This window comes from Neopelma chrysocephalum, unplaced genomic scaffold, assembly GCF_003984885.1.
Source record: "Neopelma chrysocephalum unplaced genomic scaffold, ASM398488v2 Primary Assembly neopelma1_97390, whole genome shotgun sequence".
In the NCBI taxonomy this organism is placed as follows: Eukaryota; Metazoa; Chordata; class Aves; order Passeriformes; family Pipridae; genus Neopelma; species Neopelma chrysocephalum.
This window is the reverse complement of record NW_020926031.1, coordinates 1,952,923-1,976,200: the sequence shown is the minus strand read 5'-3', so window position 1 is coordinate 1,976,200 and position 23,278 is coordinate 1,952,923. Positions and strand designations below refer to the sequence as shown.

At 61.7% G+C, this 23,278-nt stretch overlaps 2 protein-coding genes across 13 annotated transcripts; one reads left to right on the top strand and one right to left on the bottom strand.

Moving 5' to 3' along the window:
* The first annotated feature begins 674 nt into the window (after positions 1 to 674).
* Positions 675 to 14,335, top strand: CRTAC1 (cartilage acidic protein 1). 10 transcript variants are annotated; one of them, XM_027672312.1, is made up of 17 exons: positions 675 to 740; positions 4,540 to 4,736; positions 5,930 to 6,126; positions 7,042 to 7,172; positions 7,797 to 7,953; positions 8,541 to 8,675; positions 8,973 to 9,118; positions 9,309 to 9,445; positions 10,094 to 10,176; positions 10,705 to 10,805; positions 10,890 to 11,058; positions 11,561 to 11,706; positions 11,839 to 11,881; positions 12,333 to 12,476; positions 13,658 to 13,783; positions 13,940 to 14,020; positions 14,122 to 14,335. In XM_027672312.1, the coding sequence occupies exons 1-17, from the start codon at positions 696 to 698 to the stop codon at positions 14,247 to 14,249; spliced, it is 2,166 nt and encodes a 721-aa protein (XP_027528113.1). In that variant the 5' UTR covers positions 675 to 695; the 3' UTR covers positions 14,250 to 14,335. The 10 variants fall into 10 exon arrangements, 9 of the variants coding, with proteins under 9 accessions (XP_027528113.1, XP_027528114.1, XP_027528115.1 ...); XM_027672313.1 differs by having other exon boundaries at positions 13,885 to 14,020; positions 14,122 to 14,213; XM_027672314.1 differs by lacking the exon at positions 13,940 to 14,020.
* A 227-nt stretch (positions 14,336 to 14,562) lies between these two features.
* Positions 14,563 to 22,790, bottom strand: GOLGA7B (golgin A7 family member B). Of its 3 annotated transcripts, none has more exons than XM_027672324.1 (5): positions 22,719 to 22,790; positions 16,957 to 17,082; positions 16,421 to 16,573; positions 16,178 to 16,279; positions 14,563 to 16,070 (listed from the first exon to the last, which is right to left on the bottom strand). In XM_027672324.1, exons 1-5 carry the CDS (start codon positions 22,773 to 22,775, stop codon positions 15,969 to 15,971), a joined length of 540 nt encoding a protein of 179 aa, XP_027528125.1. In that variant the 5' UTR covers positions 22,776 to 22,790; the 3' UTR covers positions 14,563 to 15,968. The 3 variants fall into 3 exon arrangements, with proteins under 3 accessions (XP_027528125.1, XP_027528123.1, XP_027528124.1); XM_027672322.1 differs by lacking the exon at positions 22,719 to 22,790 and adding an exon at positions 19,661 to 19,751; XM_027672323.1 differs by lacking the exon at positions 22,719 to 22,790 and adding an exon at positions 18,219 to 18,316.
* Between the last annotated feature and the right edge of the window lie 488 nt (positions 22,791 to 23,278).

Genomic DNA, 23,278 nt, shown 5'->3' with positions numbered 1-23,278 from the left:
CCAGGGCCCCATTCCAGGGATGGGGCATCCAAAACTTCTCTGAGCAACCTGCTTCTGTATCTCACCGCCGTCACGGTGAATAATTTCCTTCTAATGTCTGATCTAAATCTCCCCTCTCTTAGTTTAAAACCATTCTCTCTTATCCTACCAAGGACATAGACTTGCACTACAGGGGTGCCCACCTTCATTCCTTTTCCCACTCCTGTGCCCAACCCCCACCGCACCCAGGCCGGGGCAGGTCACTGGCTCTGCTTGCCCGATCGTCCCAGCTGCGCTTGCAGGAGTTGGGGAGCAGTGCCCAGTGGTGCCCCGAGTGTCCCCCACCCAGCACCCACGGGATGACTGCAGCCAGCCGGGACATGCCCCCCTCCCCGCGGCCGGCCAGCTCCCCCGACGCGGCTCCGGCGTCCCGGGACGCGACACCCCTCTCCTCCCGGAGCCCTGCACCGCTGGCGGGCCCGGTGCCGTCGGCGATGGTCCCCGGTACCCCCCCCAAGGAGCACCGCGGGGCCGGACCTGGCGGCGGGCGGCCCCACCCCGCGCTCCCCATTGGCAGCGGCGCCCCCCGCCCCGATCGCCGCGGCCGCCGCCCGCCCCTTCATAAAGCGCCGCGCGGCCGGACCGGCCCCGTCGGGAGCCGGGAGCGACGCAGCCGAAGACGGGAGCAGCGGCGGGAGGCAAGGAGGCGGTGCGGGATGCGCTCCCGCCGCCGCGGGGGCGCCGGGCGGCCCCCCTGGCCCGTGAGTAGCGGTGTGGGTTTGCTGCTCCATGAAGTTTCCCGGGGACTCTGGGGCGGGGAGGGGCGGCGGGGGGGGGGGCTCTCAACTCCGGCACGGTCACCGGCCCGGGAAGAAGTTGGTGGAGGGCGGAGCAGGATCACAGGCAAGCAGCCTGTCCCCGAGGCGTGGATGTGTGCGGAAGAGCGAGGCAGCAGGGACCGGGATGGAAGGATGCTGGGCTGAGGAGGACCGTGCTCAGGAGGCTGGAGCAGTGATGGGGGGGTGTGTGCTGGGACTGGAGAGCGCTGGTTGGGGCAGCAGGGTGGTGGACAGAGCCTCTTTATAGTGGCGCTTGTGCCTGGTCGCGACTGAGGCTGGGGGCAGTGAGCAGAGGGGTCCAGCCATATACTTGCCTGCGTGCTGGTGAGTCTGAGACCCCAAGGACCTGGTGTCCCTTTGGGCCCAGCTCAGAGGCTAAGGTGACTGCTCATCTCCACACTGCATTAGCTGCTGCTGGCTGAGCCCCAGCCTGCCAGGTCCGGCACTGAGGAGTCCTGCATAGGAGGAACAGGCTCAAGCAGTGAGCAAACGTAGCAGCAGGACCCGGGCTCACAGGCTTTGGCTGGAGCAGAGGCACTGCAGAGTCTGGGCTGCTTGGGGCTGAGGTGCTGTGGAGGGGGCACTGCTGGCACTCCTGGGCAGCCCAACTGTGGGAGAGGGGCTGCTGGGTCTGTGGGACACCTACCCATCCTCTGCCCTGGCGGGTACAGCTCTGACAGCCTGGTAATAGCAGGAATGGGAATATGATGTTACTGGGGCACATGTAGCATGATGGCATGAGGTGCTGTGATGTTGCCATGTTGTCACTGCTTTGGGGGCCTTTGGGGTGCAATGAGGCCCTTGCTGCATGATGTCAAGAAATGTCGTAGAGGTGCTGGAGGTGACTGCGGACTGGGGTGGGATGTTGTTGCAGTGGTGGAGCATGACATCACTGGGGTGCATAGTGTGGAGGGCAGCAATGTCACGGTGGCATGCAGGATGGGGTGGCTGCACGGCAAGCCAGCTCCCACTCTCCCCATCAGGGATCGGGGCTAGAGATGTGCATGTGGGTACAATGAGGAGCCCCAGGAAGAGCATCTCCCCAGTCATGGTGAAGAGTCTGGAGCTCAACCACCTACCTGCTTCATGGCTCCCATTGCAGTCCCATTCCACCCTCCCTGCAGGGCACTGTCATCCACAGAAATGTGTGGGAGCAGATGAGCCTTATGCACTGCATCCTGGCCCTGGAGCCAGGACCCTGCCCCTGTGCTGCTGGACTGCACCCTGCGTGGGTGCCCATGGCATCCACCCACTGCCTGTACTGCCTGGCACCTTGGCTTTGTGTTACCAGGTTTAGCCACACTGAGCAAGCACCCTGGGATGACCACTCCTGAGGTGACCTTGCCACCAGATGTGACAACACAAGCCAGGACATGGCTCTGCTGGGACAAGATAGACTGAGGTCTGCCCTGCGTGCAAGCAAAACCCATTAGCTTCAAACATCAGGTGGAGCTTCATGCCAGGGCCTTGGTGCTATCAGCAGCATGCTGAGAACCATGAGGCCTTTCTGCATGCAGAGCCTGAGCCTCCCTCCCTCTTCCCAAAATGGCCTGGCTCTGGGCTGTACATCCCTTCCCCATGGCACCAATCACTGGATCCACTGGGAAAAGTCTTTTGTCTCCAATCAGGAACATTATTTCCTCCTGGAAAAGCTCCATCCAGCTTGGAGGGATTTCAGCTGCAGCTGGATGAGGTGATGGAGTATCTGGGGAACAGGCCAAACTGTGGGGAGTGGGAGCTGGAAGGGGGAAAGACAGGGAGAAGCCTGCCAATGGCTTGGGGACAGCCACCCATTGCCTGGCTGTGGCTGTGAGGTGGCGCTGCCCTGCAGGGCCAGGGGCTCGTGTGGCAGCCCTGCACCCGCATGTCCGCAATGCGGGCGGCTCTCCCACGTGCTTACATTGGTGAGCCCAGAGTGGGACTGTGGCAAAGGCTTCTCTTCCTCCCTGTCTGGCACTGCAGAGTGACACCCAGGGACTGTCCCATCCCAGTGAAGGGACAATCCAATGAATCCCTGTCCCCATCACATGTGTCTTGAATGGAGCATCTGCACCAGGGAAAGACCCAGGCTCCTGCCTCTGGAGAGCTGCTCCAGACAGTATGGCAGAGTGATGGGCACAGTGCCCCAAGTCAGGCTGAGTGGTGGAGAGCACAGAGGGCAGCTGGTTGTGCCTGGGTCTATGGGAGGGTGTGGGTCATGCCAGGAAGTGAATAGGAGCAGCACAGGGTAAAGCTGGGGATACACACACATCCACCTTCACAGTTCTGCCTGGGGTACTGATGGGGTTGGAGAGGAAAAGGGAGCAGGACTGGTGCAATGGGATGCAGGGCTTCGGGTGTGCTGGGCAGTGGGGTTAAAGTTTCCTCTGCAGCTAGAGGACAGCCCCTTCGTGCCCAGGTGGGCCTGAAAGCTATTTGGTTGAGTCAGGGGAGTCCTGGGCCCCCAAAGAGCTTTGGGACCATTCTCATCCCCAGGGGAGGCAGCAGCAAGCTGTTCTCCACAACCTGGTGGGTCTGCCAGGATCTAAATCTGGGGCACCTTCCCCTCCGCAAGGTGGGCATATGTGGTACAATGCAGCTGCTGCAGCTTCCTTTGCTTGCTGTCAGAGTCCAGTGGCATGGGGATCAGCTGGCAGAGGGGTCATTCATCTCTGTACCCATGCCAGTTTTGGAGGGGGTCTGTTCCTGGTTGGGGAGAGCAGTCCTGCCCAGAGGGGTGTCATAGTCACATGAAGCAGTGTCCCCCACCTTGATGGCCAGGTGCCCCAGCCATCCCTCCAGTTTGTGAGAGTGGGACAGGCTGGTTTTTCTGGTTTTTATTCCAGCTGGAGCACTGGCATGTGGGTTCATGCCCATCACCGGGGGATACACAGCTGGTTGCTGGACTCTTCCACTCTGGATGGGATTGCCTGGCCTGGGGTGAGGGGTGGCACTCCTGATCACCTGTGCTACAGCCAGGTAGAGCCAGCTCCAAAATCTCCGCAGCCTTGCCAGCAGTGCTGGCAGACACTGTCCTCCGCAGTCCAGGTTAATTGAGCCTCTCCTCCCAGTCTCCCGTTCTTCCCAGCATCTCCTTCTCGGGGCCGCATCCCTACGCAAAAACCTTCCCTGGCCAGGCTGGAAGGAGCTCACCCTGCAGAGGTCCTGGGAGGAACAGTGCCAGCCGGCTGGGGAAACTGATGCATGTGGAAGTCACCTGGCAGAGTATCCTCATGTTCTCCCCATGGCCTTCCCCAGCTCTGGAAGACCAACTAGACAGAGAACAAGTTCCTCAGCCCGGTGAATGCCTGCTTCCTCTGGTCCTGCCAAGGGAGCAGTGATTGGTATAGTGACTTGCCAGGAATTTGGATGCCAGTGGCCTCTTGGGGCAGAGCAAGCTGGACCTGAGCCCAGCTTTGTCAGCATCCCACAGCCCTCCTTCTGCCTCCCCCGTCCCTCCCATGGGATGGGCTCCCAAGGTTGTACTCCTGCTCAGCCCCAGCTCACTAGTCTTGGCCCAGGGAAGTCCTGAAGGTGAGCACCAAGGGGGGTCCGTGCACAGGGATGCCAGATCTGTTGCAGTGCCCAGGGGTCAAGGGGAAGGTGATGTGGCACAGGTTGGTGTGATATGGCAAGGGGTGGAAAGAGTGTCTCCTGTGCAAGGGCATTGGGGCTGCTTGGGCATTGTACATTGTGGAGCAGGGTCTCCTCCTGGAGCTGATGAGCTGCAGGTCTCTCCCAGGTGTCCAAGATGCTGGCACTGTGCCTACTGTCCCTGGCCTGGCTCAGTGAGGGTTTCCAGCGCAGCGAGCCCATGTTCACAGCCGTCACCCACCGCCTCCTCCCGCCTGACTACGACAGCAACCCCACACAGCTCAACTATGGCGTGGCTGTCACTGACCTGGATGCCGACGGTGACTTCGAGATTGTGGTGGCAGGGTGAGTGGTGCACTAGTGCTCAGTGCCAGCAGGACCTGGCACTCCTGCAGGGCCAGGAAGTCCTCCCTCTTCTGTGGGCTTGTGGCTGGCTGGGTGTTTGTGCACAAAGCGGGGGTGGGGGTCTGCGTGTGTGTGTGTGTGCGTGCGCACCCACATGGGGTGTTGGTGCCAGCTGAGTGCCTGTGTAGGACCACATGAGTGCCCCCATCGGTCCCCGCTCTGGGGCAGTGGCAGCTGCCCAGGAGCTGGGGTCCACCCTGCAGTGCAGAGCCAGCGTGTCCCCAAGCTGTTTCGGCTCCGCTGACAGGACTCAGCGCTCTCCAGAGATTCAGTTAATTGGCTGGAGGTTTTTTATAGCCCTTTATTGGAGTGATAGCTGGGAAGGGCTGGCAGGAGCTGGGGAGGCAGGGAGCCGTGTGCTGTGCTGCCAGTGCCCAAGGAGGGCTGGACACAGAACAGCTGCTGCCAGTGGGTCACGGACAGCAGGGACCATGGTGCAGGCTCTGTGTGTGTGTGCTGGCACAGCTGTGAGCTGCTGCTGAAGGGTGTTTGTGTAGACACCACCACTGTCATCCCCAAACAAGGCTTGCACACACAGGTGTGCCCACCTGGAGAGTGTCCCTTACCCCCACGGCTCCCATCCAGTGGGATGGAGGCACAGCGGTGGCAAGCAGAGTCTAGCCCTACTGCTGCTCTGAGCATCACCCTGAGGCAGGAAACCGTGGGCAACACTGAGGACTCCAGAGAGGTCTGGGCCACTACTCCCAGCCATGCTGAGTCAAGAACCTAGCTGGGGTTTTGTAAGCAGTTGTGGTGCCCGTTGTATAACTTGTTTACTGGTGCGTCGGGCAGGAACAGGCGGGGAGCCAGTGGTATGCACCTTGCTGAGAGGATTTGCCTTGTGTGCCCATTTCCCTGCCCTGGGAAAGGGCTGCAAGCAGGGACCTGCACTTCATCCTGCCCTGCTGACTGCCTGGCCCTCACCACTGCCCTGGTGTTGCCCTGTGGTATGCAGGCCGGGTGGACATGGGATGCCTGACACAGCCCTTGGCCTCCACAGACTATGCAGGTCTCTGCAGTGCCCATAACAGGGAAAATCCGGCTTCACATCCAGTGTCCCCTTTAGGATGGAACAGGGGCTTTCATCCTGTCCCCAAGCCTCAGGAAGCCATCCCCCCTGCTCACACTCACAGGTACAACGGCCCCAACCTGGTGCTCAAGTATGACAAGGCCCAGGGGCGGCTGGTGAACGTGGCAGAGGATGAGCGGGGCTCCCCATACTATGCACTGCGGGACCGTCAGGGCAATGCCATCGGTGTGACAGCCTGTGACATCGATGGCGATGGCCGTGAGGAGATCTACTTCCTCAACACCAACAATGCCTTCTCTGGTGAGTCCCACTGGCAGTTGTGCCCCGAGCCCCCAGCACGGCCGCCCGCGACCTTCGGTGCATGAGGGATGTGCGCGGGCTGGAGTTAATTTCTCAGTTGAGTGGCTCCATTGATTGATGGCAGCACGGGTGGGACACTGAGCCCAGACAGCCACCGAGTCAGCACTTCCAGCTGCCCATTGCCCTCCCGGCAGCACCCTAAACAGGACAGAACTTCTCCACCACCCCCAGGGCTGCCCTGGCACAGGGGCCCTGCACTGCAAATCCCCACTCTGCCCTGCAGCAGTTGTGCCCCTCTGTCTCGTGGCTCTCCTGTGCCTGCTGAACCAAGTCAGGTCTAATCCTGCCCTGCTGGTGCTGTCTCAGTTTCTGGCATGACTGTCATGGGGAAAAGACCTAAGTGCGCCAATCTGGCACTGGGAATCCCCAGAGCTCCCTGGCTTGGTGCTTCAGCCCAGCTCTGCCCTGTGTCCCTGACCTCCAGGCAGCAGATCTGCCTTCCTGATGCTCCTAATTACCCGGGCTGGTGGTGGCTGCCAGCACACCTGTCCCTAAATCAGGCGCTGCCATTGCCACTGTCACAAGCAGTGCAGCTCACTGCCTGTGCCTGGCACTGAATCGATTCTTTTTTTTTCTCTTTTACCTTCCTGGGGATGATCTACAGAGCTGCACCCCATTGGGACACATTTTACCTTAATAAGTTGATTCTTCTGTGTGTCTCCAGGTGGCCCTTAAGGGTCATGGGGGCTCTTGCAGCAGCAGCCCAGCCCTGGGCACGATAGGGGGCTGTGGAGACAGCAGAGGTTTGGGATGCTCTGGGAAAAGTGTACCTCCTCCATGGCCTCCCCTGCTGCAGGGCACCCTCCCCAGGTGGAGGGGGGATGCTGCAGCCCACTGACCCGTACCCCCCTCCAGGCATGGCCACCTACACAGACAAGCTCTTCAAGCTCCGCAATGGGCGCTGGGAGGACATCCTGAGCGATGAGGTGAACCAGGTCGTGGCCAGCCGCTTTGCTGGGCGTTCCGTTGCCTGCGTGGACCGGACGGTGAGCAGGCAGGGCTCTGCGGGCAGGGGCATCTCTGCTCCTTTCCCACCCCCAGTCCCCTCCAGTGGAGTCCTGGGGGACCACTTCCCTTGCTAGCCCCATCCCACCCCTGCCAATGGGGCCAGGGGTGCCCCCCAGCAGCCTGTGACTGACAGGGCTGGCAACTCCCCCAGCCGTGGGGACCATGGATGCCTGTCCACATGATTGCCACCAGCTGATAAACGTGCCTGTCGAAGTGATTTATGCTCCTGTCACCTGCTCTTTCTTCTTCCTCCTCCTCCAATGGTTTGTTTCCAAATGATTATCACTAAATCAGGGTGCAGCTGCTGCATGGGACAAGGAGGGTGGTGGAGATTGGGAGGACCTGGCACACCAGAGATGCTGGGGGGGTAGTGTGCCCCATGCCAGCACTGTGAGCCTGTGGACCAGAGAGCTTCTGAAGGAAAAAGTGCACATACCCACTCCAGGGATGTTTTGCCATGGGCTTTGCAGAGCTCTTGCTCAGCACAGAGTAGCAGTGCCTGCTCCCACGGAGCAGTGAGGGCATCCACAGCAGGGATCCTGTGGTCCCCGTGGAGATGGGTTTTGGGTGGCTGGGTACTGAGGTGGTGGTGCTGGCTGCAGGGCTCCGGAAGGTACTCCATTTACATCGCCAACTATGCCAGCGGCAATGTGGGCCCCCATGCCCTGATTGAGATGGATGTGGCTGCCAGTGACCCCGCCCGTGGTGTCGTGGTGCTGGTGGACGTGGCTGCCCAGGCTGGCGTCAGCAAGTACACAGGTACCCGGCAGCGGTGGCCCTGTGAAGGGAACGGGGCACTGCTGGGCATGGTGAGCGTGGGACCCCGCTGTGGCGGGGCTGTGCAGCCGCGCATTGGGCTGCCTGACTGCCCCATCTAGTGGCAGCCCCGGGGCCGGGGAAGGGACCGGGGCCACGGGATGCACACCTGGCAGGACCCCCGTGCCCACCATCACTTGGGCTGATCCCTCCAGACCTCGCAGCATCCACAGGGAACTTAGTGGGACTTGGGGCTGTAGGCACAGGAGCGGGGCAGCGGGGAGTGTGCCAGCCTGTGCCTCATGCTGCCCCATCGCCACGGGGACCGCTGCATTCCCCAGTGATAAATTGTCACTAATTAGGAGTGTTGTCACCATGGCGATGGCAGTGATTAGGGTTGGGAGTAAAACAACCGGCTTCCAGGCTCAATTAGCTCCTGATGAGAGGGATTGGAGGTGGGCAAGGAGGGACACCGGCAGCGGGAAGAGGGGGTGGGGCTCGGAGCACTGGTTGGGCAACACTGAGGGAACACGGAGAGCACAAACACCTCTGGGGCAGCTGTCCCCTCATTCCTGGGCTTCTGTCTCTAGGGGGCCGTGGAGTGGCTGTGGGCCCCATCCTGAGTGACAGTGCCTCTGACATATTCTGCGGTAATGAAAACAGCCCCAATTTCCTCTTCCACAACTGGGGGGATGGGACGTACAGGGACGTGGCGGCTGCTGTGGGTGAGTAGAGGGACCCTGGAGGAGCACCCAGACGTTGGGGACCTAGGGGCAGGCTGGTTCTGCCTGTCCCTGCGTGCACAGGATGAGTGCAGGGTGGAGGGACAGCCCTGAGGACTTAGAGCCCCACTGACCACTGGGCAGGGGGTGAGGTACATTGGGGCATCCGTCAGCACAGGGGTGCAGCCCTGCGCATGGGGGACCCGTCTGGGTACCATGGGGCACATTCCGGGAGGCAACCTGGAGTGAAGGAGGCAGGGAGGGGTTCCCGTCTCCCCCTGTCCCCTTGCGGTTCCCCAGGGCTGGATGACCCCTACCAGCACGGACGCGGTGTGGCGCTGGCTGACTTCAACCGTGACGGCCGAGTGGACATCGTCTATGGCAACTGGAACGGGCCGCACCGCCTCTACCTACAGAGTGGAGCCCCTGGGCGCGTCCGATTCCGGGTGAGGGCTGGGGCTGGGATACACCCACCAATTACTTTGCCGTTGAGCCACCTCAGCCAGGGGGGCTGGCTTCATCCCGAGTTGCCTTTGAGCCCCAATTCCCAGTGAGGAGGGGACCCGAAGAACCAAAGCAGGACCCAGTGTCCTGCTTCCTGTGCCCATTGTCACGCCATGCCCATCCCTTGTGCAGGACATCGCCACCCCCAAGTTCTCCATGCCGTCCCCCGTCCGCACTGTCATTGCAGCTGACTTTGACAATGACCAGGAGCTGGAGGTTTTCTTCAACAACATCGCTTACCGCGGCTCCTCTGCCAACCGCCTCTTCCGGTAGGAGCCCGGTGGGTACTGGGGGAGCTGGGGAGCCTGCACCCTGCTCTGGGAGACAAGCAGCCCTCACACCACAGCCAGGCTCACAGAGCTCTTCTCCAGCAGTGCCACGGCTCAGGCTCAGCTAATAAAAGATGCCGTGACTGAGCCCTTCCCAGTGTCATTACCAGCCACTACGATCGTGCCTACAGCAGCCCCTGGGGTCCCCAGCACCGCTGATTAGCTGCTGTGTGGAAGCTTGTTCTTGACTCCTGTTAATTGTGAGGGTCAATTCCTCATTACTGCTGTGTAGCACCTCCTTGCCTGGTGTGTGGGGTGGGGGGAGATGGTTGTCTACCCATGCTTGCACCTGTGGGTGGGTGAAGGGCAGTGGCTTGTCAAGGAGTCCTTTGGAGACATCACCAGCTCCTGAAGTGTTTGGAGTTAGTGCTGCTACTCTGCAGTTCAGAACCACAAGCTCTCGTGAAATTCCTGTTGCGCCTGCATTGAGTGGGGACGTGCCAACAGGGGACAGTTGCATCGCCATCCCCACTGCATAGCCACCAGGGCTGGCACTTCTACCATGATTCTGCGGGAGGGTCAGACACTGCCCAGGAGGGTTCTGAGTACAGCAGAGACTGGCATTAATACCCTGTGTGTGTTTGGCAGGCTCATCCGCAGGGAACACTCAGACCCCATCGTGGAAGAGCTGAATCCAGGGGATGCACTGGAGCCTGAGGGCCGGGGCACGGGTGGGTCCCCCTGGCTCTGCTGGTGGAGGTCCATGTGCCACAGCTCTGCCTGGCACCTTCTATGACTGGGGATGCTGCATGGCTGGCTGAGTCATCTGCCTGCTCCCCACCAGCAGGCTGGAGCTCCCATCACCCAGGAATGACCCCATGCTTTCTCCTTCCACCCATACCCAACTAACATTGCCGTCTCCAGTTCCACTGGGATTTGCTCTTGGGGGGCTCCTTCCTGGGTGCCCACTGTTCAAAGTCACCCTCTGTATATGGGAGAGGGTGAGGCAGTTTCCTGTATCCCACAGCTCTCCAGGCGTTACCTGTCCCCTCCACTGCCCAGGATGCTGACACACGTGATTGCAGGATGTCACCCACACAGAGACACTTACTCCTACATTGGAGTCACTCCATCTTCCCTATTGCTCCTGCATGGCCAGGAATGCTGCTGTTGCCTGTGGAAGGCCGCACCAGCAGCAGGGTGTAGCGGTGGGAGATGTGGGGCCTGGCCCTAGGCATGACGTGATCCTGTCCTTGCAGGAGGTGCAGTGACAGATTTTGATGGCGATGGGATGCTGGACCTCATCCTATCCCACGGTGAGTCCATGGCACAGCCGATCTCCATCTTCAAGGGCACTCAGGTGAGTCAAGCAGGGGGTCCTTGTGTTGTCCTCATCCCTTTTGTCGCTCCCAGCTCAGTCTCCTTGCTCCCTCCTCCCTTGCAGGGCAGAAGCAACAACTGGTTGCGAGTCATTCCCCGCACCCGCTTCGGGGCCTTTGCGCGGGGGGCCAAAGTGGTGCTGTTCACGCGACGCAGCGGGGCCCACCTGCGCATCATCGATGGCGGTTCGGGGTATCTCTGCGAGATGGAGCCCGTGGCACACTTTGGACTGGGTGAGACAGAGGGTCAAGGGGCTGCCTTCACCCCCAGCCTTCCCTGGCACTCCCCTGGGCAGGGTCCGTGTCTGCTGCTCTGTTGTCCTGCAGCACAGTAATCATCCATGCCTGTCACCCTCAGTATGGTGGGCTCTGTGGGAGACTGTGAGCAGGGTGCCCAGCTACTGCAGCTCTGTTGCAAGGGGCAGCTGCCCCCTTCCCCACCCTTTGCCTGCTACTTTGCTCAGACACTAGGGCTTTCCCTGTGTTTTAGCCCTCCTCTGGCTCAGCATGGCCAGCAGCCAAGCCCACAGGGGTGTATTCCTGGCCTCTGGCAGATCATCCCGTTGTCCTCACCTACACCCCTTGGACTGTGTACACGGGCTGTCAGCATGAGCACCTGGGGCCAGGCTCAGGGAGCAAGGAGCATTTGCCCCTCCCATCCCTACCACCCCGCTGGCCTCCTTTCAGCCCTTGCCCACCCTGGAGACCCCCCCTTTGATGGGCTGCCCGCATGCAGGGCGTGACGAAGCCAGCAGCCTGGAGGTGACCTGGCCAGATGGCCGTGTGGTGTCACGAGCTGTGGCCAGCAGTGAGATCAACTCTGTCCTGGAGGTCCCCTACCCCCTGGATGTAGAGGAGCCACTCATGCCTGCCCCGCTGGAGGTGAGGGCCGGGTTTGGGTGCAAGGCGGGAGACTTTGGGGACAGGAATGAGGGGTTGGGCTCTGCTGGCTCTGTGGCTGCCCAGGGCTGATTCCTCCCCATCCTGGCGGTCTCTGCTTCTCCCCAAATGCAGTGCGGGCAGGGATTCTCCCAGCACGAGAATGGACGCTGTGTAGGTGAGTGGCTGCTGGGGGCACAGGTGTGCCTGCACCCGGGATGCTGCAGCATGGCCCCGGGGGGACACAGGGACATTATTCTGTGGCTGCCTGCCACATGGCTAAGTGCCGGGTACAGCTGTCTGCCTGGCACGTGGCCTGAGGACAGGGCAGCAGCACGGCTCCAGAGGGGGACCATGGTGTCCCAGGGAGCAGCGAGAGCGCTGTGCTGCGGCGGGAGGCACGGCTGGCATGTGGCAGGCGTTGTACTGGAGCTACGAGCAATGAAGGGGTGGCAGGGATGCAGCAGGGTAGCTGTGGCCATGCTGTGAACCTCCTGGCCAGTAAGCATGGCTTATGCATGGCTACCACTGGGGTGATCATCCAGCATGCACAGGGGGAACTGGAGGGGCCATGGCTGGCAGTCCTAAGCTCTTTGCCCAGCCATCTAATGCTGAGGACTCTCTTGCAGACACAAATGAGTGCACTGAGTTCCCCTTTGTCTGTCCCCGTGACAAGCCCCTCTGCATCAACACCTATGGCGGGTACCGCTGCCGCAGCAACAAGCGCTGCAGCCGGGGCTTTGAGCCCAACGAGGATGGCACAGCTTGTGTGGGTGAGTGATGGCTGGGACACCCTGACCCCATGCCAGCTGGCAGCAGCCCCAAAGCACCACCTTGGGATGGTGCTGCACCCCTGATAAAGGCCTGGCCACATTCTGCAACCTGTTGGGTGGCTGTCCAACCACCTTCACCCTGGCTCAGGGTGGACGTGTTCATCCTGTGCCTCGCACTGAGTCACCACTGACTCCCCTTTTTTTCTCTTTGTTTTTCTTTCTTGCTCCTTCTCTCCTTCTCTGTGCAGCTCAAGTGGCCTTTTTTGGGGGATACCCCTCTGCTGGGAGCTGGCCCGGGCTCCTCCACAGTGCCCTCCTCCCTCTAGTCCTCGGACTCTGCCTTTGCCTCTATGCACTTTAATCCCTGCCTGTAACATGCCAGAGCAGCCTTGGTGGAAGGACCAGCTGGCTTCTGCCTGTCTCTCTTTCTCTTTTTTTCTCCATGTCCAACTGCCCTGGAAGTGCTGACTGTGACGTATCAGGGTGACCTGCAGTGGGACAGGCATGGACCTGGCTGTCCCATGCACCGTCACTGGGAAAGCAGCCCTGGGGTAGTGCAGCAGAGCCCCTTCCCCAGCACCCCACTGCCCCAGTGCTGCTCCTGCCACGCTGGCACCTCCCAGGTCGCTTGCTCCGTCGCCTCAATACTGTACCATGTGCCTGCTGGTTTGGCCTGCGACGTGTGTGCTTTGCCTGCCCCCTCCTCGGCGGTGGGGACCACCTCCCCAGCCCTGGCAGAGGAGGGTCTCCCTAGTCCTGCAGGGGCAGGACCCTCCTGCTCTGTTTTTTAACGTATTGACCCTACTGTTTGGAGTCAGACCCTGCTTAGTCTTCCAGCCCTTCTCCCAGAGAACTCCCCAATAAACTATATCCCATCTGTTAACCTGGCCTGCTAAGCTGTGTGGGGCAGGGCTGTGCCCATGCTTCTACCCACCCTGCCCTGGGGCTGCATGGGGAGGGAGCTCAAGGTGGGGAGCATCCCCACTGTGCCCCAGCTCTCCCTGCCTCAGGGCTGGGAGCTGGCTGGAGGGTAGCAGTGACCCTGGGCAGCTCTGCACTGGGGACACAGCACTGGAGGGGCTGGGGTGCAGCAAGCAGCCCTGCCTGCACCCCAGCAAAAGGGCTGTGCTGCCTTCTGCTGGTGTGCTGTAACCCCATGCTGCTCTCTTCCCCACTACCAGACATCGACGAGTGTGCTCAGGGCTTGCACAACTGCAGCCAGCTCTGCACCAACACCCCTGGGGCACACACCTGCCGCTGCCACCCAGGCTTCCGCCCCCTTGATCCTGCTGCTAGCCAGTGCCTGGGTGAGTACCTGCAGGCAGCAACTGGCTGCCCACCCGTGGCACCCAGCCTGGTGCAACCATGCTGCCCTGGGAGCAGAAATGCTGTTTCCTGAGGTGCCCAGTTGTGCTCACAGCCCTAGACCTGGAGGGTGGGATGGACAGACTGTGGCTGTGCAGGAGTTTGTCGAGTAAGAAGGCATCTGCCACCCAGCAGCCTTGGGACAAGCAGTGGCAGGACCACCTGCCTTCATGTCCCAGGTTCACTCAGCCTGCCCCCCCTCACGCACCCTCCCTCCTTGCCGTGCCAGAAAATCCCTGTACCCTTGGCACTGCTCTGACCCTCTCTACTTCTTTACCAGACATAGATGAGTGCCAGGCACAGCCTGGCCCCTGCAACCATATCTGCCACAACACCCACGGCTCCTTCCACTGCCACTGTCACCGCGGCTTCTCCCTGGGCGCCGGTGGGCGCTGCCGACGCAACTAGCCTGCCCTGGCACAGCCAGGTGTCCCCTGCTCACCCTCAGCCCTGTTCCAGTTGCACTCAGTGCCAACTGAATAAACCCTTTCCTGCACTGGCTTGCTCGTGTGTCCCTGTCACTGGGGCCACTTGACTGCTACACAGGTCTGTCCCTGTCCCCCCATAGATTGCCCCATCTGCCCCATCCCTCACCCTCATTTCCCCCACACTCACCATCCTCATGGGGATCTGACACACCCGTGTGATAAGGGATACCCAGCCTGACTCCGCCACCACAATGTTCTCCTGCTCCCCCCCCGCCACAAGAAGATGCAGGGCAGGCAGTGGGAGAAGAAGCGTGGGGTTTATTGAGGAAGGTCTCCATGCAGGGGGGCTCCAGCAGGAATGTTGAGGCCAGGGCCACCCCTCACACACGTCATGACCGAGCCAAAGGGAGTCCCACAGGGCAGAGTCCTCCCTCCAGGACCCCAGGAGAGAAATGCTGGCTCGGTTCAGTCCTGCACCCGGACAGGAGTTCTTCTCCTTGAGGTGCTGGATGTCACAGGGACCCTCATATTTCCCCCTATCTGACTCTGGACCATGAACCTCCACACCTTGCAGCCAAGCCCAGGTGCCCCTTGGGGTCCCCACCACAGGCCAGGCTGAGAATTGGGGTGCTGGTGGCAGATGCATGCAGGACACGTGGGCAGGGGAGGGCTCAGCAGTGTGAGAGAAGGGTCCTAGTGGAGCTGCTCCACCAGGCACTGTCCCTGCATCGGAGCAGGTCATGGGGCAGGGCAGGCAGGGAGCTGCAGCCAGGTATGGGCAGGCTCTGCCAGGACTGGGCAGGGAGCCTGCCTTAGCCACGCCACAGCTCAGCCTCAACTATACTGGGCCATGCATGAGCCGGGGACACATGGCACAGGGGCAGGAGCCTGCCCAGCACTGCACCTCCCTGCCTTGGACACAAGGCTGGGGAGCTTTCTGGGTCCAGCTGGTGTTGGCACCAGGTCAGGGAGGGAGCAGAAGCAAGTGCCCAGTGTCATGGCAGTGCTGAAGGATGCTGATGGCAAGGATGCTGCCGGCAAGGATGCACTGCCAGATGGGTGAGAGCATGTGGGCAAGGCTGGGGAGCAGCAACAGGCAGCATTTGGGGCAGAGCTGGGGAGAATGTACGGCACCATCATGCAAAAGAAGCAGCACCAGGGCTCTGCAGACATCCTGGGCAGTGGACACGCAGCAGCTGAGCCCACGCCGCAGCACCAAGAGCAGGGTGCCCCAAGGAGGGGGTGAAGCAAGAGCTCAGTGCCTGTGGGCATGGGGCTAAGTGTGCATCCCTCCCTTAGCGCTGCTGGGGGCTTTTCCAGTCCCGTGACTCCCTGATCCACGGCAACAGGGCACTGCCACCTGTGGCTGCCCACAGCAGGGCAAGCCCCCTTCGCTTGGGGCAGGGACAGCAGCACCAAGAACACGGAGGGCTGTGGGAGCCCCTTGGCAACAGTTTGGCTCAGTGGGAAGCACCTGGGATACCTCAGCACCAGCCCCTGCCCACAGTGGGTCCGATCAGGGCCAGACTCACTGTGGGGGGCATAGAGCAGATGGGGGTGGGCAGCCCCACCAGGGAGCCACAGCCTCCCCCTCCCGCTCTCCCTGGGCTCAGAAGCGGGTGCTCTGGTAGTGCAGCCTGCGGAGCTCGGAGAGGCCACTGTCCCGGCAGTACGAGTCCCTGCAGGGACTCCCTGCCAGTCACCGGCCCCCCGCCCCACCACCCCCACCGCTGCTGCTGCTGGAGCTGCCGCTGCTGGAGCTGCCGCTGCTGCACCGGTCCTCGTAGATGGAGATCTCAATCTGGGCCCTGCTAAGGATCATCAGTGAAATGTGCTAGCCCAGTTGCCTGGCAACCACTCCCAATGTCCCTCCACCCCTTGCCATCCCGCCAGCACCCTGCAGGATACGACCCTCATGCCACGCTCCAGAGGATCAGTGAGCAGCAGCCCCCGTGGCGCATAGATCTTCTCGTTCTGGTCCTGGATATACTTGGAGATCTTCTTCAGTACCTGCCAGCACACGGAGGGACACTCAGGGCCTGCCAGCAGTGCTGCCTGCTCTGGCCTCCAGCCCCCTGCTCCCTGTGCCATCCCTGAGCCATCCCTGTGCCAGACATGCCCATCCCTGAGCCCTCCCCTGCCCCTCAGCACCTTCTCATAATGTGTCTCCATGCAAAGGAAGATGAAATAGGCAGTGGCACAGGCCAGGCACCCCTCCAGGTATGAGCTGCCCCCAATCTTCTCTGCCTCAGCGTAGAAGCCGTTTAGGGTTTTCACAGTTTCCTCAAAGAGTTGCCGCTCAATCTAGGACAGAAACCAGAGTGGAGTCTGGCCAGAGGCTGACTCCCTGCACCGCCCTGTCCCCATTCCTGAGGGGATCTGGGGAGCACTTAACTCTCTCCTCCCTGCCCAGCTGATGCCTCAGCTTGCTGGCACCTGCCCACGTCCCACCCATGCCAAGATCTGCTGAGCCTGCAGGCTTCACCAGAGCTTCCCAGTCCCCGGTAGCATTCAAGTCTTTGCACAGCAGGCAAGGTGGCTGTGATTGCATGCCCCCGGCAGCACTGGCTGGCCCAGGGCCATACCACATCGCATGGAGGCCCCAAGCCTTTAGACCCCTCTACCCTCTGAGCCCCCATAAGGCACTGCCATAGGGCACCATCCTGTCAAACTGTCAGTCTTCCTACCCGGCTCTCCAGTTCAGGGGGAAACTTTGTCTGGAACTGGCATGTGGTCCCATCACTGTAATCCCGCTGCACGAAGACCTTGGTGGCCAGGGACGCGCTGCGCCGCAGCTCCTGCAGGCTGTGCACCTGGGGGCAGTGGGTGATACAGGGGGGCTGCAGCCAGGGGGTGTCAGGCATCCCTGCTGGAGAGCTGGGGGCCTGAGGAGCAGCCATTTCCCCAACGTCAGGGTCTGTAGGCTCGCACACCCCCCAGGACAGGGAGCCCCTAGCAGGGGCTGTGTCATGCCGTGAGCACAGCTCAGTGCTGGAGATGCGAAGCAAGTGGTGAGGGGAGGATGGTGGCAAGGGGAGGGTGCTGTGGCAGCCCCCTGCTCAGAGCGTGGGCGAATGAGTGTGCTCCCTGCCCCAGGCTGCTGTCAGAGCTCACCCATACTGGTTCCTGCATGCATAAGTGTGTGTTCACAGTGGGCAATGGCCCAGGGAGGGGACAGCCCCCTGTCCTAAGCAGTACCCCAGCACACAGCCAACCCAGCAGCTCCCAGGCAGGAAGACGGGAGTGAGCCGAGCAGGAGCAGTGAGGGCAGCAAGGCTGCAGCAGTGGCACAGTAGGTGAGCAGGCTGCAGTGGGGAGGCTGCAGAAAAAGGATCAGCAGATCCCGCGGTGGATGGTAAGCCCTGATTCCCCATGGGGTGTGAAGGCCCGTGCTAGCCGCCCGAACTCTGGGTTGTGGGGTGGCTGGAGAGGTAGATAGAGGGACCAGATTGTGCCAAGGGCAGGTCTAAGGCCCCTCCCTGCGCTTGCCCTGGGTGACGTGGGGCCACCACCTGCTCTCTGCCCCACAGACCGTCTGTCCCTGGCCCACGTCCCACCCACGGCATCTGAGACAGGGACCCCGAGTCCCACAGCCATCCCTCTCCCCGGGGTGCCCCAACCCAAACCCACGCTGCTCCCTCCACCAAAGGCACTCTGCACCCACCCTGCACCCCCACACTCCGTCAGGCACCCCATATACACACCGGCCTTTTCGTGCACACAGACCCCTCGCAGCCCCCGGTCCCACACTCCCCCCGCACGGACCCCAGCGCCGCGCTGTCCTCCCGCAGCAGCGCACCGCCCGCGGAGCCCTCGCCCCGCCGCGCCCAGGCAGCCCGTGGCGGCGGGCAGGGCAGGGCAGGGCAGGGCAGGGCGGGGGAGCTCCGCCGCAGCGCGGCCCCGGGAGGTGCCGCCGCCGGGTGCCCCCGCTGTACCGCCGCGCACCCACCTCCGTGGCCATGGCGCGGCGGGCGCCGGGCCGGGCTGTGCCGTGCCGGGGGGGCCGGACCGGACCGGACCGGCGCCGTCACCGGGGCCGCGCGGAGCCTCTCGGGGGCGGGCGCTGTCCGCGGTGCTGCCGAGCCGAGCGGCGGAGGCGGGCCCGGCCGCCCGTGTGCGCAGCCGCCCGGTCCGCCGCGGCCCGCCCCGAGGCACCGGGGATGGGCGCCCGCTGATACCGGCACGGGGCCCCTGCAGGACGCGGCCCCCTTGCTGCGGACGGCGGTACCCGCTGCCCCGCGGTCGGCCCCGGAGAGGGGCTGAGAGGGAGGGCTGCTGCTGGGTGTCCCCGGGGGTCTGGCACGGGGGGTAGCGGAGCCCGGGTGCCTTTGGGATGCAGCTGTAGGTGCCTATGGGAGAACTTGGCTGCCGAGGGGGTGCTGCTGGAGGTAACAGGGGGTCTGGGCGGCCGTGAGGCTGGAACGGCAGCGATCTGGGGAGTCGACCGTGGGGCTGGCAGTTCGCCGTGCCAAGGGCCCTCGTCTGAAGCTGTTTGTTTGCGAAGGAGTTGCAGCTGGCGCTGCGATCGCAGGGCGGGCAGACATCAAAGACAGAGCTAACGAATTCCCTATTATCTCTGCCCATTGACAGCTCAATTAGAGCCGGAGAAATGCCAAACGGGGGGAAGAGACGCTCTCCCGAGAGGTGAAGGAGGGGGTGGCTCCTAGCTGGGACCGTGGTGGGGTGAGAGGGATGCAGTAGCTGGGCACAGGGCCCTTGGCAGGCAGGAGAGCAGCCAGCCCTTCCCTCAACACCTGGGCGATGCTGGAGGCAACGCAGGGCCCTGCCAGCATGTATGCCTTGTCAGGGAACACAGCGAACACAGCTAATAGAGCTAACACAGCTAACACACACAACTAATACAAAGAACACGGTGAACGCAGCAAACACAGCATGGCCAGCTGCCTACAGTGCAGGGGCAGCTCTGTCTGACTTCTGATCCCCGCCCTGAGCACCAGTGCAGGCTTTGGGCAGGGCAAATAAGAGGCAGAGCCCTGGGGTGGTTGGTGTGCAGTCCCCATTCTCTCGGGCAGGCAGGGTTTGTTACCAAGGGACCGAAGGACACATGCAGTCAGGGACCCCAGCTGGAGGGCACATCTCCCTCACAGACACAAAGCTATGGATCCCATAGTTTTTGGGGAAACCTCTTGCTCCCACGGTTCAGAGCAGCCCTGCCAGCCCACAGCCCAGAGCAGTGAGGTACACCCCGCCCTGACAGTGCCACAAAACCAAAGGACCTCCCTCAGGGGATGGTGTGTGAAGTCTCCCATGCACCCAAACACGCACATGCACACTGGCACAGGCACTCATACATGCACTCAGATGCCCACATTTGACCACATACCCCATGTACCCCAAGCATGCACTCCGATGCACATGCATTGTGCTCACACTCCCAAGCATGTCCCCAGATGTCCCCAAACCGAGACCCTGCATCCCATCTCTCTCCCGTGCTGCCACGTCAGTGCTCTCCTGCCCACCTGGCAGGTCCTGCCAGTTGCCATGGCAATGCTGTGCCTGCCAAGAGATGAAGTTTGCTCTCCCATGCTGCAGTGAGGGACCAAGAGCAGTCAGGGGGCTTTAGCTGCCCCTGCCACCCCAGGCTCTGCCCATCATCCTCCACCTGTAGTGTTGCCCCAGGAATGTCTCTTCTCTAGCTGCACCAACCCATGTTCTGGGCTCCATTTGTCTCACAAGCCGTGGACCTGCTGTCTGCAGGACCAGGGCATGTGTCAAGAAGTATCCTTTGTCTGGACATCACCCCGTTATGGGGAGCCACTCTCTGCCAGCTATACTGCCCAGTGACAGGCAGGACACGGACAGCCCTGACCTGACCCAAAGTGCTCCCCATCATCACACAGCCCCTGGCCCTACCTGTGATATCTGTGGTCCACAGTATCTCCAGAGCCCACCAGGGTCTACCAGCTCCCCCATGCAGGATGCACCATCATGGGCTTCCCAGTTTTAACCATAGCAGGGATAGACCCTGCTGGTTCCCATGCAGAAGAAATAGGCTGCTGCCATGCCATGCCATGCCAGGTCCTGCCATGCTGTGCCATGGCTTCCAGCAGGGCAGGTCAGAGGTCGAGGGGGTTGGCATAGCCAAAGGGATCCCAGGCAGTAGGATCAGGGACAGTAAGAGCTCAGGGCAGCCCTGAGTGCTGCATGGCCCTGTTGCTCCCTCAACCCCAGCACTGTTAGGGGGGCTGGCAAGGTGCCTGCAGCAACAGGGCTCTGTCCCTTTTGCTCCATCTGCTCAGCCCTGAGGGACTATTTTTAGGCTGCCCTGCAACAGGGATAGGCATGGCTGCTGCCAGAGCTGCCTTTACTCCCCTGCTTGACTTTTCCTCTGTGCCTGGAGTGAAGCGACTCTGACCTGTCTTGTACAGACCCCATGGATCAGATCTCCTTTTGCCTCTGGCTCTGGCTAGCTGCCCACAGGCCCTGCCCCTGGCCCCATGGGACAGACACAGGACATACTTAGGATCCCTATGGCCAACCCTGCACACACAGTATGCCTGTGCCCATCACATCACAGCAGCTATGCCCCAGCAGTGCCCCTGGTTCAGCCCCTGCACTTGGCTCCCAGACCAGGAACAGGGCGTGTCCCTAGTGTGTCTCTGGGTGCACACTGCTCCATCCCATCCCAGCATCTCAACCCTCCCTGTAGCCCCAGCAGGGTGGCTGGAGGCCATGGAGGACAGCTGGAGTCCTGCAACCAGTCTGGGACCAACCCCTGGGGCCCCATCCTGCACCCACTGCCTGCTGAGCCCCCTCTCCTGCCTGTCAGGGCTGTCAGCGGCTCCAGCTCTGCTTCAAAGAGGCCACAACAGGGCCAAGTCCTGGCAGCTGCTTCCCACGGCACTGGGAGGGCTTTCATTATTGGTGGGGGAGCATGAGATCATCATCCAGTGAGGACAACAGTGACATTTGGGAGGCGCAAAGACAGCAGGGCAGTGTGATTAGCTGATAACCTTTCCTGAGAGATGCCAGGTGTGTGCACCTGTGGGGGGGGAGGGGGACACATCCCCCACACTGTGAGCCTCTGGAAAACAGCTCCAAGTGCCTCAGCCTGCCCCTTCACGCAGGACATGGAGACTGCCCCAAACTGGGGCCACTGACCCTACCAACTGAGCACTCTGAGAATGGGCCCCCCCTGTGGCATCTGCAAGCAGTGCCATGTTCAGCTGTGTCCATACCAAGGGATGGTTCTGGTGCACCCCACTGCACTGGGAGCCCCTGCAGAGGGTGGGGACAGCCCCCTAGCACATCCCGAGGAAGTCCACAGGTGCTAGGGGACTCAGCATCCTCCTGCAAACAGGCAAGCAGAGGAGGATGTGGTTTTGGAGCCAGGTGCCAAGGTCTGGCTTTAGCAAAGGTGCCAGCTGGGACCTGAGGCTGTGCAAGGATTGCTACCACACAGGGATGGGGCTGTGCTGGGAGCAGACATGGGTGGCTTTTCCCACCTCCCCAGTGGGGTGGGGAGGGGCAAACAGCACTGCATAGGAGGTCCCCATGTGTGGTGCCACGTCGTGAAGCAAAGGGACTCTTCCTCAGAGGGTCCCTCACACGGGACATGCCCCCTCCCTGCCCTGCTGAGCAGGACCAGGTGCTGGGGGCCAGGACCGGGGTGTCCAGCAGTGAACAGGGAGGGCCTGTTTGCAAGCTGGCAGGAACTGGGTAGGGCCAGGAGGTGCTGGGTCGGGGCTGAGAGAGCGCGTCAGCTCCGCAGCTGGGCTGGGAATGCTGCCAGCACATTCCTGGGGCTGCCGGGCAAGTGAGTGTGTGTGGGCGCAGGGCAAGTGCACAGCTACCACTGACCCTGTGCCCTGCCCTCCCTGATGGTTCCACATTGCCCCCAGGCTACCTCGACCCCACAGTGTCCCCAGTCGTGCCCCAAACTCCCACAGGCACTCCCAGGCAGGGCCACCCCCACGGAGATGTGCTGCCAGCCCAGCATTGTCCCCCAGCCAGGGTGCTCTCTCCTTTCAGCTTCTGGACACCCTTGAACACATGTCCCTGCACAGAGAGCAGGGGGGACGTGCTGTCCCTTCCTGAAGGCCCCTGAACGGTCAGCCCCAGTGTGCTGTCCTCTCCCAAACATCCCTGCTCCACAGTGAGTGCAGCCCATGTCCAGTACTGACACAGCCCAAGAACAAGGATGGGAAGGACAGTAGAATGGGAGAGAACCCACCCAGCCCAGTCAGCCCACCCAGGCCCAGGGGATGCATCTTTGCTCACAGAAACAAGGTCAGTAGCACCGAAGCTGAGGCAGGAGAGTGGGACACAAGGATGGAAAGAGGAGGCCAGGGTCCTTCTCAGCATCTCGTTTCCCAGGAGCCTTCTGCTCCCCCAGCTCAGATCTCCTCTGTGCTAAAACCAGGCACAGTTCCTCCACAGGGAGGGCCTGGAGTGTCAGTGGGGTACCCCCAGGGGGTTGTCCTCTTACCCTACCACTCTGGCTCACTGTCCCTGAGGTCCCCACCGCAGAGGGGGCAGCTCCCATGGCCCCGCTTCCGCCCTCACTGCTGTGACAGGCGACACAGGCAGTGACACAAGTGCTGGCACAGCCAGCTCCCTGGAGTGACAGGCACAAGTGTCAGTCTCCCAGACAGTTGCATGGCTGCAGGACGGGAATGTGGGCACTAGAGCAGACTGTGCAGACAGGATGCAGGGAAGGGTGCCAGATCCACCTGCCTTGGGTCCATACCCTTCTCTGGGGTACACCACAGATCTACCTCCCCTGGGGCATCCTGGGTAGAAAAGGGTTAAGGAAGCAATGCGAGTGCAGCAGGGAACCCCTAGAGCAGAGGCAAAGTTTCAGCTCAGAGACAAGGCTGCCAGGACACCTAGAAGGGTGGGAGCATGGAATGGACACCCCTATCTTGAAGCCAGCCGTGCTCCCCCCAGCATGGCCACGTTGACAGGAGGTGATTCAGTGGCTCTAATAAAGGCATCGTGACAGACAGAGGGACTGGGCCAGCTGGCAGAGAGCCCCTCACTCAACCC